This window comes from Solanum lycopersicum, chromosome 10 (genome assembly GCF_036512215.1).
Source record: "Solanum lycopersicum chromosome 10, SLM_r2.1".
NCBI lineage: Eukaryota > Viridiplantae > Streptophyta > Magnoliopsida > Solanales > Solanaceae > Solanum > Solanum lycopersicum.
The window spans coordinates 3,344,392-3,358,263 of NC_090809.1; the positions used below are offsets into that span (position 1 = coordinate 3,344,392).

The 13,872-nt window shown below is 33.9% G+C and overlaps 1 protein-coding gene across 1 annotated transcript; it reads right to left on the minus strand.

Annotated features, from left to right (window-relative positions):
* Positions 1-809: 809 nt before the first annotated feature.
* On the minus strand, positions 810-6,861 carry LOC101247562 (probable hexosyltransferase MUCI70). The gene is made up of 9 exons (XM_004248063.5): positions 5,514-6,861; positions 4,681-4,917; positions 4,343-4,538; positions 4,043-4,152; positions 3,760-3,959; positions 2,787-2,890; positions 1,883-2,070; positions 1,587-1,786; positions 810-1,238 (listed from the first exon to the last, which is right to left on the minus strand). The coding sequence occupies exons 1-9, from the start codon at positions 5,638-5,640 to the stop codon at positions 1,020-1,022; spliced, it is 1,581 nt and encodes a 526-aa protein (XP_004248111.1). The 5' UTR covers positions 5,641-6,861; the 3' UTR covers positions 810-1,019.
* Positions 6,862-13,872: the final 7,011 nt, after the last annotated feature.

The window sequence follows — 13,872 nt, forward strand, 5'->3', positions numbered from 1 at the left end:
AAGTGTGAGAGGTAGCTCGAAGAAGAACTGAGGAGATGATATAACTTTAGTTGATTAAGGACATTTATTTTAAGAAATTAAGTTATTTAGGTCGAGATTTAAGAATAAAAGGTTAGTAGGTAGTTGAACCGTGGAGGTGATTAGACAGAATATGACATAACTTTAATTGATTGAGGACATGATTTTAAAAAGTAAGTTATTGAGATCGAGAATTAAGGATAGAATAGAAGGTTAATAGGTAATTGAGTGTTATCGTAGTTTCCCTTTTTCCCCAATTTGTTATGAATTAGACCATTTCTTGTGTTTTTTTAAGGGTAAATTCCATCATTTCCCCCCAATTTGTTATGAATTAGACCATTTCTTGTGTTTTTTTAAGGGTAAATTCCATCATTTTTCCCCAATTTGTTATGAATTATACCATTTCTTGTATTTTTTTAAGGGTAAATTCCATCATCTCTGTTAATCAAACGGTAGCCAAGATTTCAACTTTATGGATTCTAGATTACGACTTCAAGTGGTAATACCTAGGTTTTAAATTTGATACATGTACATATTTAGTGAATTTCTTAATACATATATACGTATTTAATGAATTTCTATATACATATATACTTAGATTGAATGGTATTTGACAAGCATGAGTAACAAAGTGTCTTACTTTACCATTTTTTCGTGGTAAAGAAGACATTCATGTACGCAAACATTACCTCTGCCTTTGTTAGTACTACTGTGTTAATGCCTTAGAATACTTGTACTTTCTTCAGAAACAAGAGTTACATGGGATAGAAAATTAGTAACTGAGATAGCTATTGAAAGTTCTATTTCCAGTATGATATTTCTATGATATGGAAAAAAAAATTAGTAAGCCTTCAATTATATACAACAAAAAATGAATAAATTTGACACCTAAAACTTGATTACCTTCATTGTGTAAAAAGTCATAGTACTCATGTAGCTAAGTTCCTAGCCCCAAAATTGATATCCTTGTAACAGGTAAGGGGGGAAAAACAAGAATCTGCTTAAGCAAAATTTCCAATAACTTTTCTATGACGCTTTTTCCTGTCTCTCCCGCGCTTTGAGGGTACCTTCTTTAATGGCTCAGCAACTGAACTTGACTTTGTAATGTTGCTTGTGGTCTGCGGGGTTTTATCAGGTACAGGCGGTGGAGGATGAACAATTTCAGGAGCAGCAGGGGGAGGTGGGGGAGACCAGTGCTCAAGAATGTCGCGGTGATACCCCTGTAGATAACAAAAAAGTATAACAGATAGCCAATCTTTTATATCCTATCATATATAACAGAAATCCAATGTGTAATGAACTGATATTTTCATTTTTTGAGAAGAACAACAAAAGAAAAAAGAGCATTTCAAATATAAACGTCAACTCGAGAAGTAGTCACGTATCATGCAACTGCACAATGCATTTTTCCTACGAGGACCATAAGAATCGTAGCATATTATGAAGATCTAGTGTGAATTCAAAAGGAAATCTGGTGCTGGGAGGCACATCTCCATTTTTTTCCTTTTCCATTCCATTATCAGAGCATAGATCTTTTAAAATCCAAAAAGCAAAACACAAAGGATCACCTGAACCACAAAGTTGCGTCTTTCACAGTCCAAGAACATATTCAATGTCCAATTTGTCTTTGACATTATCTTGTCCCTCACAATGGCGAAGCTAATTTGGTCTCTTGGAGTAAAACGGTCCACTTCGTTAAACCAAAGACAAGCAAAGAGATTGGAAACTGGAATGTGCTCCCTTACTACTACACATCCCTCAGGGACATCTGCATGTAAAATAGTATGCTAAAACATTCATCGAAGAGAAAATGTCTATATCAGATTTGTGAAAAAGATAAAAGAAAAGAGGTTTACATCATTACCACTTGTAATAGGAAGTTTAGCTGCGGAATAACGAGTTAGACCTTCCTTTTTATAGAATTCAACTTGAAAGTCGATGGAAGCATTGTCAAACTTTCCAGCAGCTTTATTAGCTTCCGCTTCTACAAACACATCAAAGCGTCTATAATGCTTTGATATTGCAAAGCTGACATTTTTTCTCCACAAGAACCTGAAATCGAAACATCAGTTAAAGTAAGGTTTTGACTAGCAGTTTTAAAGAACAGAAGCTCTGCATCACTAGCCCAGCATTCAATGTTTGCAGACTTGTATGATAGTTCGTTCCCTTGTAATAAATAGGGCCATTTAGCACTTCCTCACGTTTGCTCTTAATCTAAGTCATGCAACAAGAGCAATTTTCATGTATGACTTATTCATCTTTTTGAAAAAGAAACATGTATAACTTATTTATTTTTGTAAGGTGTCAAAAAACTGCGAAAGCATTGTCGATCATTTTGCAATACTGACATGTAGCAGAAAGATCAACTTTGATATGATAAAAATGATAGAAGATCTCCAGGCTATAGCAAATCTGAGAGGTGATGTAATTATTGGCAACAAACATTTAGCATTTCCACAAACTTTACTCTTTTGTTATTACCTTTTCTACAGAAAGCTGATAAAAGCATGCGGAGGCTACTGTGATTAAGAGCCGCCAGCACCGTATGCTTTATTATAGTTGATTCTAGCTAGAAACTTTTGGTGAAATGATCTAGTGACAAATTAGGGGAAGAAATGTCCTACACCTTTTAGAAGGTTATATGGGAGGCTCTACAGAATCCTGTACTGTTATTAGTCAAGAGACAGAATTCAACCGAAAGATAGCAACATCATGGTTATTGCTTTGAATATATGGAATGGTGTATTTAGTCTTAGATGTACATATACCTTTCAAGAATTTGATAGGGATCGACAACCAGCTCAAGTTTTGCATCAATCCATAGAGAATAACGAGCATTGGGAAAGAGCCTATGAAGCAGAAGCTTTGGAACCTGAAATGTCAACAAATACAAATTAGTCAGAGAATTTTACAAATGATACCAGTCTAGGTTGGTGAACTTGAAGCACTCAGCTATCATAGAATGAATGGTTATCAAAAAGCTTTCCTATACCATTAGAGAATAATTCATGAGCATATACACATAGCTGATGAATACTGATTGAACAAAAGTTAAATGGGATAGGGAAAGAACAAACAGTGCCAAACAAAAGGAAGTTAGAAAGAATAGAGCCTTATTGCACCAAACGGCGTGGTTTGGCGGCCAATGATGTGGGTAAAACCCATGGGAGGCTAGGGTTCAAATCCCAATAGAAAAAAAAAACACTAGGTCAGTTGTTCCCATCTGCCTAAGCTTCCGTGGCGAAGTTACCTGTGTTGTGGGAGGTAGCAGGCACCAGTGGAATAGTCGAGGTGCATGCAAACTAGGCTTGGCACCACCATTGTCGAAAAAGAAAAACAACATAGCCTGGTCATTTCAATCCATATAGAAAATGCAAAGTACGATACTAAAAGGCAATCATGCAGATGAAAATAGAGGGAGAAATAAGTGATCATAATTTGAATGAAAAGAAATCCTAAAAAATGAGGCATAGATGTCAGTAACTTGAAAATTCTGGAATTACCTTTTGGGTTGGGTTGGGTTGGGGGATAGGAGGGAATTGGTTAGTGGAAAGCAAAAATAGAAGAAAATTGGCACGTACTCCTTTCAGTTCTTTACACAGATATTATCCTTTCAGTTCATAACATAGCTATTCTCCTTTCAGTGATATGTACTTTAATAAATACTCATCCCCAACTAATAATGCTTACAAATTTTAACTATTGTTCAATATAGGTGATGTTATCCTTGAGAATACCAACCTTCCCGTTTCGCCTCGGATCATCATAAGGAAGGTTGTGAACAGTGACAATTCTCCATAAGCCAATTCTCATGGAACCATCTAGCTCACTAGAGTTTCTTAAAAAAACTTCTGTTTGTTCATCCACAAACATATGAAAGCAGACATTTTTCTTGGCATATTCGCTGATATTTTTTGGTTGCCTTATCAAATCAAAAGCGCCTGTCCAAGAATGTACTTGTTACAAATCACAGCCAGCAGTTTCAACAAGAAATGAGTCAGCATGTGAACTGAAAGATCCGTACCAAATATTGCTGATGCCACAATGACACCTCGACAAGATTCCATCTCATTAAGGTCAGAATCATCAATGTCAAAACCTGTTCGATGTCCAGGCCTGATTCCTTTAACAAATCTATCAAATGGATTTGCAGAAGAATAAACAAACAAAACGAAGTAAGACGCATTGTGAAATGTGCAATAATTTACAACTCTATCCATCAGTATCTTGATGAAGCCAAACGAAAAATTCAAAAAGAAAAAAGAAAATAAGGTGGGTGAAGCTTTATACTACAAGAACTGCACGGGCGGAAAAAATATCATACCCGCAATGCACATTCATGGACTCTCTTACATCATATGAATCATTCCTTTGCATCAGTGAAGGATATCCTCCAAACTCGGGTTTCTCTGAATTTTCTTCATGAATGTAAGTCAAATTGCTTACCCCAGGAGAAAAGGATGGTGCATCAGGCATTAGTGCAATCGCTTGTTCAACAGGGAGGTAGCATACTGGACATGCTGAAAGAATGTAAACATCCAGTTAAGAATCTGCAGCTTACATTTTCTCACCTAAACAGTCCATCAGTGAGAAAATTTGACAGCAAAATGACATATTTAAAATCCCATGTCTGAAAAGTGTATGAGACAGATTTTAACTTACGCCTTGGTCCAGTCCTCTTTTTATCTGCGGGCGGGGGTGGCAACGTGAAGCTTTCACATGGATTCCCAGGAGGAAGAGTGTATCCTTTAAAATATACAGGAGGAGGAGGTTGGATAGTCAATGCACTTTGTCCAGCATTAGTTCGTTCTACCGACTCAATAGTAGTAGAATTATCCTTTTGTCCAACTTCTCGAAATAACCTATTGCCTATGGAGGGGTTACTTTCTTGTGCTTCACCTATGAAAGAGTTGAAATTGCAGAGGCTGTCAGAAGCCAAAAACAAAGTGATGAAGGACATTGCCATATTCTATCACCGACATCATATCGAACAACCAAATCAACTCATCTATTTATCCATGTCCAGGAAGAGGATTAAAATAATGTACTGTGTTAGATGAGAATCTTCCCGTGTAAGCTAGACATAATCAGAAACTTACCTTATCAAGAAAAGCTTAAAAAGATCCAAAGATAAATGCCACTAAACGAGACAACGATTCCAGCATCTAGCAAGCTCAAAGCTTAATTAAGATGACAAACAACACAGATTTTAAAATTGCAACATAAAGCTATATAAGATTGTTAATTTCGTAGTACCACGTGTAATCAAACATGCTATTTCCCTGAGGGTAACAACAAACTGTAACTCAAATTTCAATCAGCACAAATCAAAATAGTATCACATTGAATGTATCAAAATAAAGTGTGCTCCACTATGTTGGAAGTTTAAGGTGGAGCCCAAGTCCTAATCAAACAATCAGTCTATCAACGATACCTCAGTCTGACCTAGTGAAAAGATCCAGAAAGCAGCAATGTTAAAAAATTAGAGACCAAACCTCTGTCAATAAGCACGACCCATAGGAAAACTGCTAGTGAAACTGCACACAGTAGAAGCATCCCCACCTTCTTTCTTGGTGCGAATTTGTGAATCCCGGGGAACAATCCTTCTTTCTCCTTAAACATATTTGGTGGCTTTCAGAGTGTAGTTTGTAATGTAGCAGAACTATTGCAGCAAAAGAACCATAACTTCCAGAAGGACAGAAACCCAATGACTCTGTAGTCATTGTTGTCCCCTCAATCCTCCTACTTCACCTCTCATTGTCCTCATTCCTCTCATACACATGCAAATGTTATCTTCCTAGTGTTCAAATCTTGATACAAAACTCACCTCCTAATGCTGACTACTTCAACAAAATCCCCCAAAACTGAGAAAAAAAACCCACTAAATTCGACAAGAAAAATGAGACCCAACTCAACAAATGATCACTGAATCAACAATTTACCCAAAAAATCCAACTTTTTCCTTTCTAAAGTTCAAATCTTGGTACAAAAACTCACCTCCTAATGCCTGACTAGATCAACAAAATCCCCCAAAACTGAGAAAAAAACCCACTAAATTCGACAAGAAAAAGGAAGCCCAACTCACCAAATGATCACTAAATCAACAATTAACCAAAAAAATCCAACTTTTTCCTTTCTAAAGTTCAAATCTTGGTACAAAAACCTCACCTCCTAATGCTGACTACTTCAATAAAAATCCCCCAAACTTGAGAAAAAAACCCACTAAACTCGACAAGAAAAAGAGACCTAACTCACCAAATGATCACTGAATCAAAAATTAACCAGTAAATCCAACTTTTTTCCTTTCTAAAGTTCAAATTTTGGTAGAAATTTCACCTCCTAATGTGGACAACTTCAACAAAATCCTCCACACAGAGAAACAAACCAATAAATTCACCAAAACCCAACTCACCAAAAGATCACAGAATCAACAATTAACCAAAAAATCCAACTTTTTTCATTCTAAAGTTCAAATCTTTCCACTAAATTCATTCATAAAAAAAAACCCAATTCACCAAAAAAAAACTCCAGAAATAAAACCAAAAATCAAATCAAGACCCACTATTCAATTAAATCTTACAAATCAGAATCGAAAAACAATAAGCTGGTTCTTAAGGTATTCAAAAATAAATAAACTTCTATAGATACAATTCTAAAAGGAGTACAAGAAATATAACTACTATAATTTAGGAACTTAATTTTCCATTTGCATGGCGGATATGTTTGTATAATTTCTTCATAAACTATATTAATAATACTATAAAAAAGAAATTAATTAAAACACAATGTGAATGACTTACCTTCCCAAAAACAAATCACATATTTATTTATATTTTTTCATTTAGAAAAACGTGTCAAATCAAATTATATATATTAATATATATGATAGAAACATTTTGATCTTTAAATAACTAACTTTTCTGTTTTACTTTTTTATTTTTATTGATTAACCAAATAGTTAATTTTAATAATAATAACAACAATAATAGTAATAATAATAAAAATTTAAATTTGAGTTAAAATAGAGTTCTAGCTACTCTTTCAATGAAATATATTATTAAGTTTACTTCTATTTTCATTTTTTATTGTTAAGTTTACTTCTATTTTCTTTTTTTATTGTTTTCTTGATATTTTGACATTTTCATTTTTTATATGAAAAATGAATGATGATTGTGTTAGCGGCTAATTTTTTGCTAGGCATAATACATATATTTGCCTCTATACTTGGCTTCAAATTTTGAGTTTGACCTCAAACTTTCACAGTGCACAAATAGACATTTTAACTATGCTTTTTTTTTTTTATAAATAAACACGCGAATCCTACATGGCAAAACGCGTGTTATGCACGTTTTCTACGCGAGTTATGACTAATTTTGAGGCCCACAATGATAAATAAATGCTGAAATGACAAATGTACTCTTAATGAATTCCTTTTATATATATCTTTATATTTTCAAATCAAAATCTCATTTCTCTATCCTCCTCTTTCAAACTAAGATTTTTTCCCTCTCTTTAAAACGATTTGTGTTCATATTTTGTGCAAATGGCTTCTAATTTTTTTTTGTCATTGTGGAAAAAAAAAAGCTATAATGAAGATTTCTTGGTCTGCAAACAATCCAGGTCGTTGATTTCTTGGATGTGAAGATTAGGGATGCATATCGGTCGGTTCGGTTCGGTTTTGAACATTATCGGTTTTGCTTATCGGCTATCGGTTTGTAGGCTAGCTAAACCGTTAAAGAACCATTAAGTTATCGGTTAATCGGTTATTGGTTAATCGGTTATCGACCCTTATCGGTTTGGTTATCGGGTTAACCGTTAACATATCACACATTTTTTAAAAATAAAAATCACATGAAGAACAAGCAAAAGGTCCTGCAACGGTGCAACTAAAGTGACAGCATACTAATTACTAAAGCATACTAAAGTGACAGAATACTAGCAAAGACTTACACTGCCTTTCTTTTACTTGCTAAAGCACAAAGTCACACACTAAAACACAAACAAAACAGTACATGATTCAACATTCATCACATTATCACAATCTTTTTATACATGAGACAAGTCGTTGAAACAGAAAGATCACAAAATGAGTTCACAGTAACTCAGTAAGGCTATCACTATCAGTAATTCAGTATGCATTTATGCTCACCCAACTCTCAGCAGTCAGCACAACACAACATTTTCTACTAGAAAACACTCGACACAACAGCCACAACAGTCAACAAATCCCCAGCAGCTCACACAGGAGCAATCAAAATTTCAAAAATTCAAATAGCAGTCACACAAACTGAAAATTTAGTCCAAACATAGTACTAATATTTCACATTCAAGTAAACAAAATAATAGCTAGTAATCAATTCTTGCGAGTTAACGATTCTGGTTTCTTGTTTCCAAACAACGTTTAACATGATTTCTTAAGGAGGCAGTTCCATTATAGTGCGAATGGTAATAAGCAACACGACCACAATGAATACATTTCACTGTCCACGATCCATCTTTTTTTTCTTCAAGTTTTTCATAGTGATTCCAAATAGGTGATCGAGCATTAGAACCATGAAGTTGAGGCATGATGAAATCTGATGAACAAAGAAACAGAGAAAGCATTAGATATTTTAATGATTAAAATGAAAGATTAGTCAAAATAAAGTGATAAACTGATACAGAACACCAAATAGTAAGACATCTACCTTCCTTTTCCTTTAGTAGAGTTAGTGAAGAAAACCTCCAATTTTACATGTCATCAATGCAAAGTTCGTTTCCAAGTTTTGCCAAATCTAAAGACAAATATAATAAGTCAAGGCTCAAGACTTAAAAAATAAAAATATAGAATAAACTATTCACAGTTTTACATCAATGAGGTTCTTTTTTTACCTTCTTCAAGTTGCTCAAGAAAATCTAAATCCTCCTCAATACTTATGGGTTGTGGCTCACTTCGAAGCCAATCTTGAAGGCACACTAGAGCTTGCACCAATTTAGGAGTTAATGAACTCCTAAATGAATCAAGTATGCGTCCTCCAGTACTAAAAGCACATTTAGACGCCACACTTGAAACGGGAATAGACAACACATCTCGAGCCATCTCAGAAAGAATTGGAAATCTAGGGAAGTTAACTTTCCACCAAAGCAATACATCAAAATCTGATTTTCCAACTTCAATTTCTTCATCAAGATACTTAACTAATTCTAACTTTGAACTTGCTCCTCCTTTTTCAGATGTATGTTTTTGTAATTCCTCAAGAAAAATTCCAAATTCTCCTCCGGGCCTTGAATCAACAAACCTTGAATCAGAAGTATCCACCTCTGTTGAAGAAAACTGGCCATTTTTATCAGAATCAACAGGCTTTGTATACTCATTAAACAAAGATTCCATGTAAGTTCGCACACCGATTTCTAAAGCAGCCCCTTTTTCTCCAAACATCTTCCTAAATGCAAAGCCAAGAGTGATAAATTTGTGACGAGGATCCAAAACACATGGTATAAAAATCATTTTATTCATTTTTTCAGTATCACCCCAATATTTATCAAATTTCTCCTTCATATTTTCTGCCATTTTAGCCAAAACACAATCTTCATTTGATATCAATTGATTCAAGTAAACACCAACTTGACAAATTTCAAGAAAATGAAGATTTGATGTAACATATCGCGATCCAGATATCTTCAAAGTAAGATTAAAAAACATTTCAAGAAATTTTGTGATTCGCTTTACGCCCTCCCAATCACTACTCAAAAGTGTACCTGTATGATTTTTATTCACAATATCAACAAACTTAAGATGTAGTGTCAAACCAATATCACGATCGGCGTACTCTACAATTGCACCTTCATATTCAATTACCCGCTTCAACATCATGTAGGTTGAATTCCACCTTGTAGGAACATCCAAGCATAAAGACTTTTTAGCAAGATTTTCATCTTCACAACATTCTTGAAACTTTTTCCACCTAGCAGGAGATTGTCTGATGTATCTCACTGCTTGCCTAACTCGTTCAATAGATACATTTGCTTCTTTTGTACCATCTTGAACAATAAGATTTACAATATGAGCCATACACCTTATATGAAGGTGACTACCACCTATTAGGTTGGTTCCCCATTTAGTTAATTGCTTAGACAACTCAGTTATTGCCACACTATTTGAACTAGCATTATCAACTGTAACAGTGAAAATGTGATGCAATCCCCACTCATGTAAGCATTTACTAATAGACTTTCCAAGATCTTCACCTCTATGGCTAGTGATTGGACAAAAATTGATAATTCGTTTATGCAAAGTCCAATTTTTATCAATCCAATGAGCAGTAATGACCATATAATTAATTCTTTGTATGGAAGTCCAAGTATCAGTGGTTAAAGACACCCTTTGTTTTGTTCCCTTAAAAACAACCATCAACTTATGTTTTTCTTCATCAAAAAGATTAAAACAATCACGAGTCACAGTGGTACGAGAAGGAATGTGGAAACAAGGTTGTGCTACTTTCATAAATTGTTTAAAACCTTCTTTTTCAACAAATCTAAAAGGAAGTTCATCAATAATTACCATACGACACAAGACCTTTCTACACTCTTCCTGATCAAATTTCCATGGAACAACAACTACATCACCCTTGTTACCACCTATCATTGGTTGAAATGCTAATCTTGATTGTTTAATATCAATGTTATAAGGCATCTTAGGGCATTTGGATATATGAGTAAGCATTGACGTCGTACCATGTTCTTTTGTATCAGCAAAATACTCTTTCTTACAGTAGTTGCAAACACCCTTTTCATTTCCATCAGAATCAGTTTTACGAGAAAAATGATCCCACGCACGAGATCTTTTTTTCCTCCCTTTCTTTACTTGAGACTCAACAATTTGACTTTGATCTATTGTATTTGAATTAGAAGCTCCACTTTCACCAACAACCTTATCAGTTATGACATTTTCAGCCATGATACTTTCACCAAAAACTGCGAAAGATATGACATAATCGTTTATTGAACTATTTTAAGCAATGAATTGTTGAAGCCTTGAAGGAACTAAAAAAAGAGTAAACAACTTTATTCAAGCAAAAACTACCAAGTACAATCAGTTGGCTAATTAGAGCTGTTTTGCGACAGGACATAGGATTTTTTGACACAGAAATCAGAACTGAATACTTGGGCCATCACACATGCGGAAACTAATTCATTTTAATAAGATATGCAAGAGAATAAATATTGCCACATTATGTTTTATAATAATAATCAACTATCATTGTTTACTGTGGTTTAGAATGTTCTTTCAGAAAGAAGTAATTTTGTTCCTCGTGCAGATGGCACATTTTGTTCTCCACTGACCATAAGTCATGACAATAGTCACAACACAATCACACAAAAAAACTCATAATATCACCCATTCAAAAATATAATACTAACAAAACAATAACTAAAGCTAATAATAACAAGTAACAAGACATGATACACATGTTGTGCATAGCACTTGTTCAAAGTAACTTAAGCTTGACAGTAGACTAACAAGACAATATTATGTTCGTTTGAAACTTTGAGTCATGAAATGATGATAAATGGAACGAATACAGAAATTACAGCCTTGTGAGACGTGAGTTGCGTTAGTCATTACCTTGTGAGACTTGAGTTGCGTCCTCACCTGAGTGACTAGAGAGCAATTGTCGCCTCGCCGGACGCCTGAGTTACTCGTTGGTTAGTCGTCGCCGACTCGCCTCACCTGAGTTTGAAAATTGGAAAAACTTTGGAGAGAGCGGCTGGATATGAGAATAAGGTTTCTAACCTAACCCCTAACTTAGAAATTACAATTGTGATAGAAAATTAGAAATTAGGGGGAAAAAGAGGTTCTTATCAGGTAATCGGGTTACCCGAGATTTTTTTTCCCAAACCCGTCACCCGAACCGTTAATCCAATTAAGAAAAATACTGAACCGATCCCCGAACCAATTACCCAATAGCCCGACCCGTTAACCCAATAAACCGAAAATCGGTTAGGATTAATGGTTTGACCCGATTTTTGCACAGGCCTAGTGAAGATGGTCGGGTATGGTTCCATTTAAAACATGTTTTTTTTAAAAAATTTAGTTCTCAAGATTCAATTTTGATAGTGAATTTGTTCTTCTTAAACAGGTTGGATGCAAGTTTTTTAGGTGGTGTGAACTTGATTATACTGAACACGCTAGAATCGCTACTTTCGAAATTACATAAGAGGATAAAAAAACATGATGAAGAAAAGAAAAAGATTAGGAGGAAATATCGAGTTTTGTTGATCATTGTTATACTATCTTGGATTTATAGAGAGTTCTTTATGTAGTCAATGTTATGTAAATTGGTTGAAAAAATTATGTCAGAATCGTTTTGTTCGTAATGTAGTTTTCTTTATGGGTTAATGGTTGCCAATATCTATTGTAAGCAATCAAAGTAATGGATTGAAATGTACTATTTTAGGGTTGACAGTTTGTCTCTCAACATTGGCTTCAATCTTCATCACTATACTTCAATCAATTAGCATCATTCACACACTTTCATACTAGCATGATTCACACACTTTTATACATAGTAAACACCTAACATCAAGGCAGCCGTAATATCAATCATAACAAACACTGAGGGGTCGTTTGGTACAAAAATGAGTAATGCCGAGATTAGTAATGCAGGGATTAGTAATGCAAGGATTAGCAATGCAGGGATTAGTAATGCATGGATTATTTTTATCAAGTGTTTGGTTCATTGTTTCTTATCTAATTTTGTGTGTGGTTTAAAAGTTAAAAAAAAAACTTTCCAATTATACCCTAGAGTTATTATGAGATTTTGTATTTCATGTAATTGAGTCAAAGTAGATAATTAACGGAGAATATTATTTTTTTTATAACATTTTTAACTAGTTAGGAGAATAAAATTTTTATTGTCATGTTCACTATTTTCTCACTTAAATTATTTAAGAGTAAATAATTGTCATCTTAATAAATTAGAGTTAATAACTCAAAAGGTCACACAACTATAATGATTATAGAGAAAATTTATTTAACTTTGTTTTGTATCAATAAATTTTAAAAAACTCTTTATCATAAAAAAAAAACCTGGAGCTGACATTTAAATCGGGAATCAACATCGGGTCCCGGCTATCCGAAAAACGCAGACTGAAGCGGAAGATCACAAAATGCAACACAACAAGGGGGTCGTTAGACCGTAGCTTGCGCGAAGGAAGAAGCTAATCAATCAGAATTGAGACAGGGAAGAGAGGCGAAAGAGAGATTTTCGTATAAAAATAAAAAATAAATATAGAAAAATAAATTATTAAACTATTTTTATATTCGAGATGTGTGTGTGTGTATATATATACACACACTCATGTTTTAGACTACTTGTGTAATATTTAATGAACTTTCATTAAGAGACAATATTTTACTTATGAATTGTTCTTAAATACATACATCAACATTAACATATTAGTCGGATTATAATATTTTATATTAATAATAAATAGATTAAATAATTCATATTTTAGAAACAAAAAATTATGTCTAAATAAGAAAAGTTGTAAGCTAATTTATTTAAATAACTTTATTAGTACAAATATAAAATATAAAATATAAAATCAAAAAAATAAATAAAATATTAAAAGGATTTGAGGGGTATTTTTGTCTTTACCTAGAATAGTCTCATGGTATCAGAGCTAATACCTCCAAATGGAAGGTATTAGTAATACATCACATAATACCATGTAGGATGGATTAGTTATACATAGGCTCACATTCCTACCAAACACAGTATTGAATTATACCACGTCTAATATATGGATTATTTCTTTTAATACAGCCTACCAAACGCCTCCTAAAAGGCTTCATAAAACACAACTTAACAT

What these genes read in the sequence shown, in the direction of transcription:
- LOC101247562 (XM_004248063.5), bottom strand. Translation starts at nt 5,640, where the DNA reads ATGTTTAAGGAGAAAGAAGGATTGTTCCCCGGGATTCACAAATTCGCA. An exon ending in GGTCGTGCTTATTGACAGAG is followed by an intron (nt 4,918 to 5,513) that starts GTTTGGTCTCTA and finishes ACTCTTTCATAG; the next exon opens with GTGAAGCACAAGAAAGTAAC. An exon ending in CCCTATCAAATTCTTGAAAG is followed by an intron (nt 2,071 to 2,786) that starts GTATATGTACAT and finishes TTTCGATTTCAG; the next exon opens with GTTCTTGTGGAGAAAAAATG.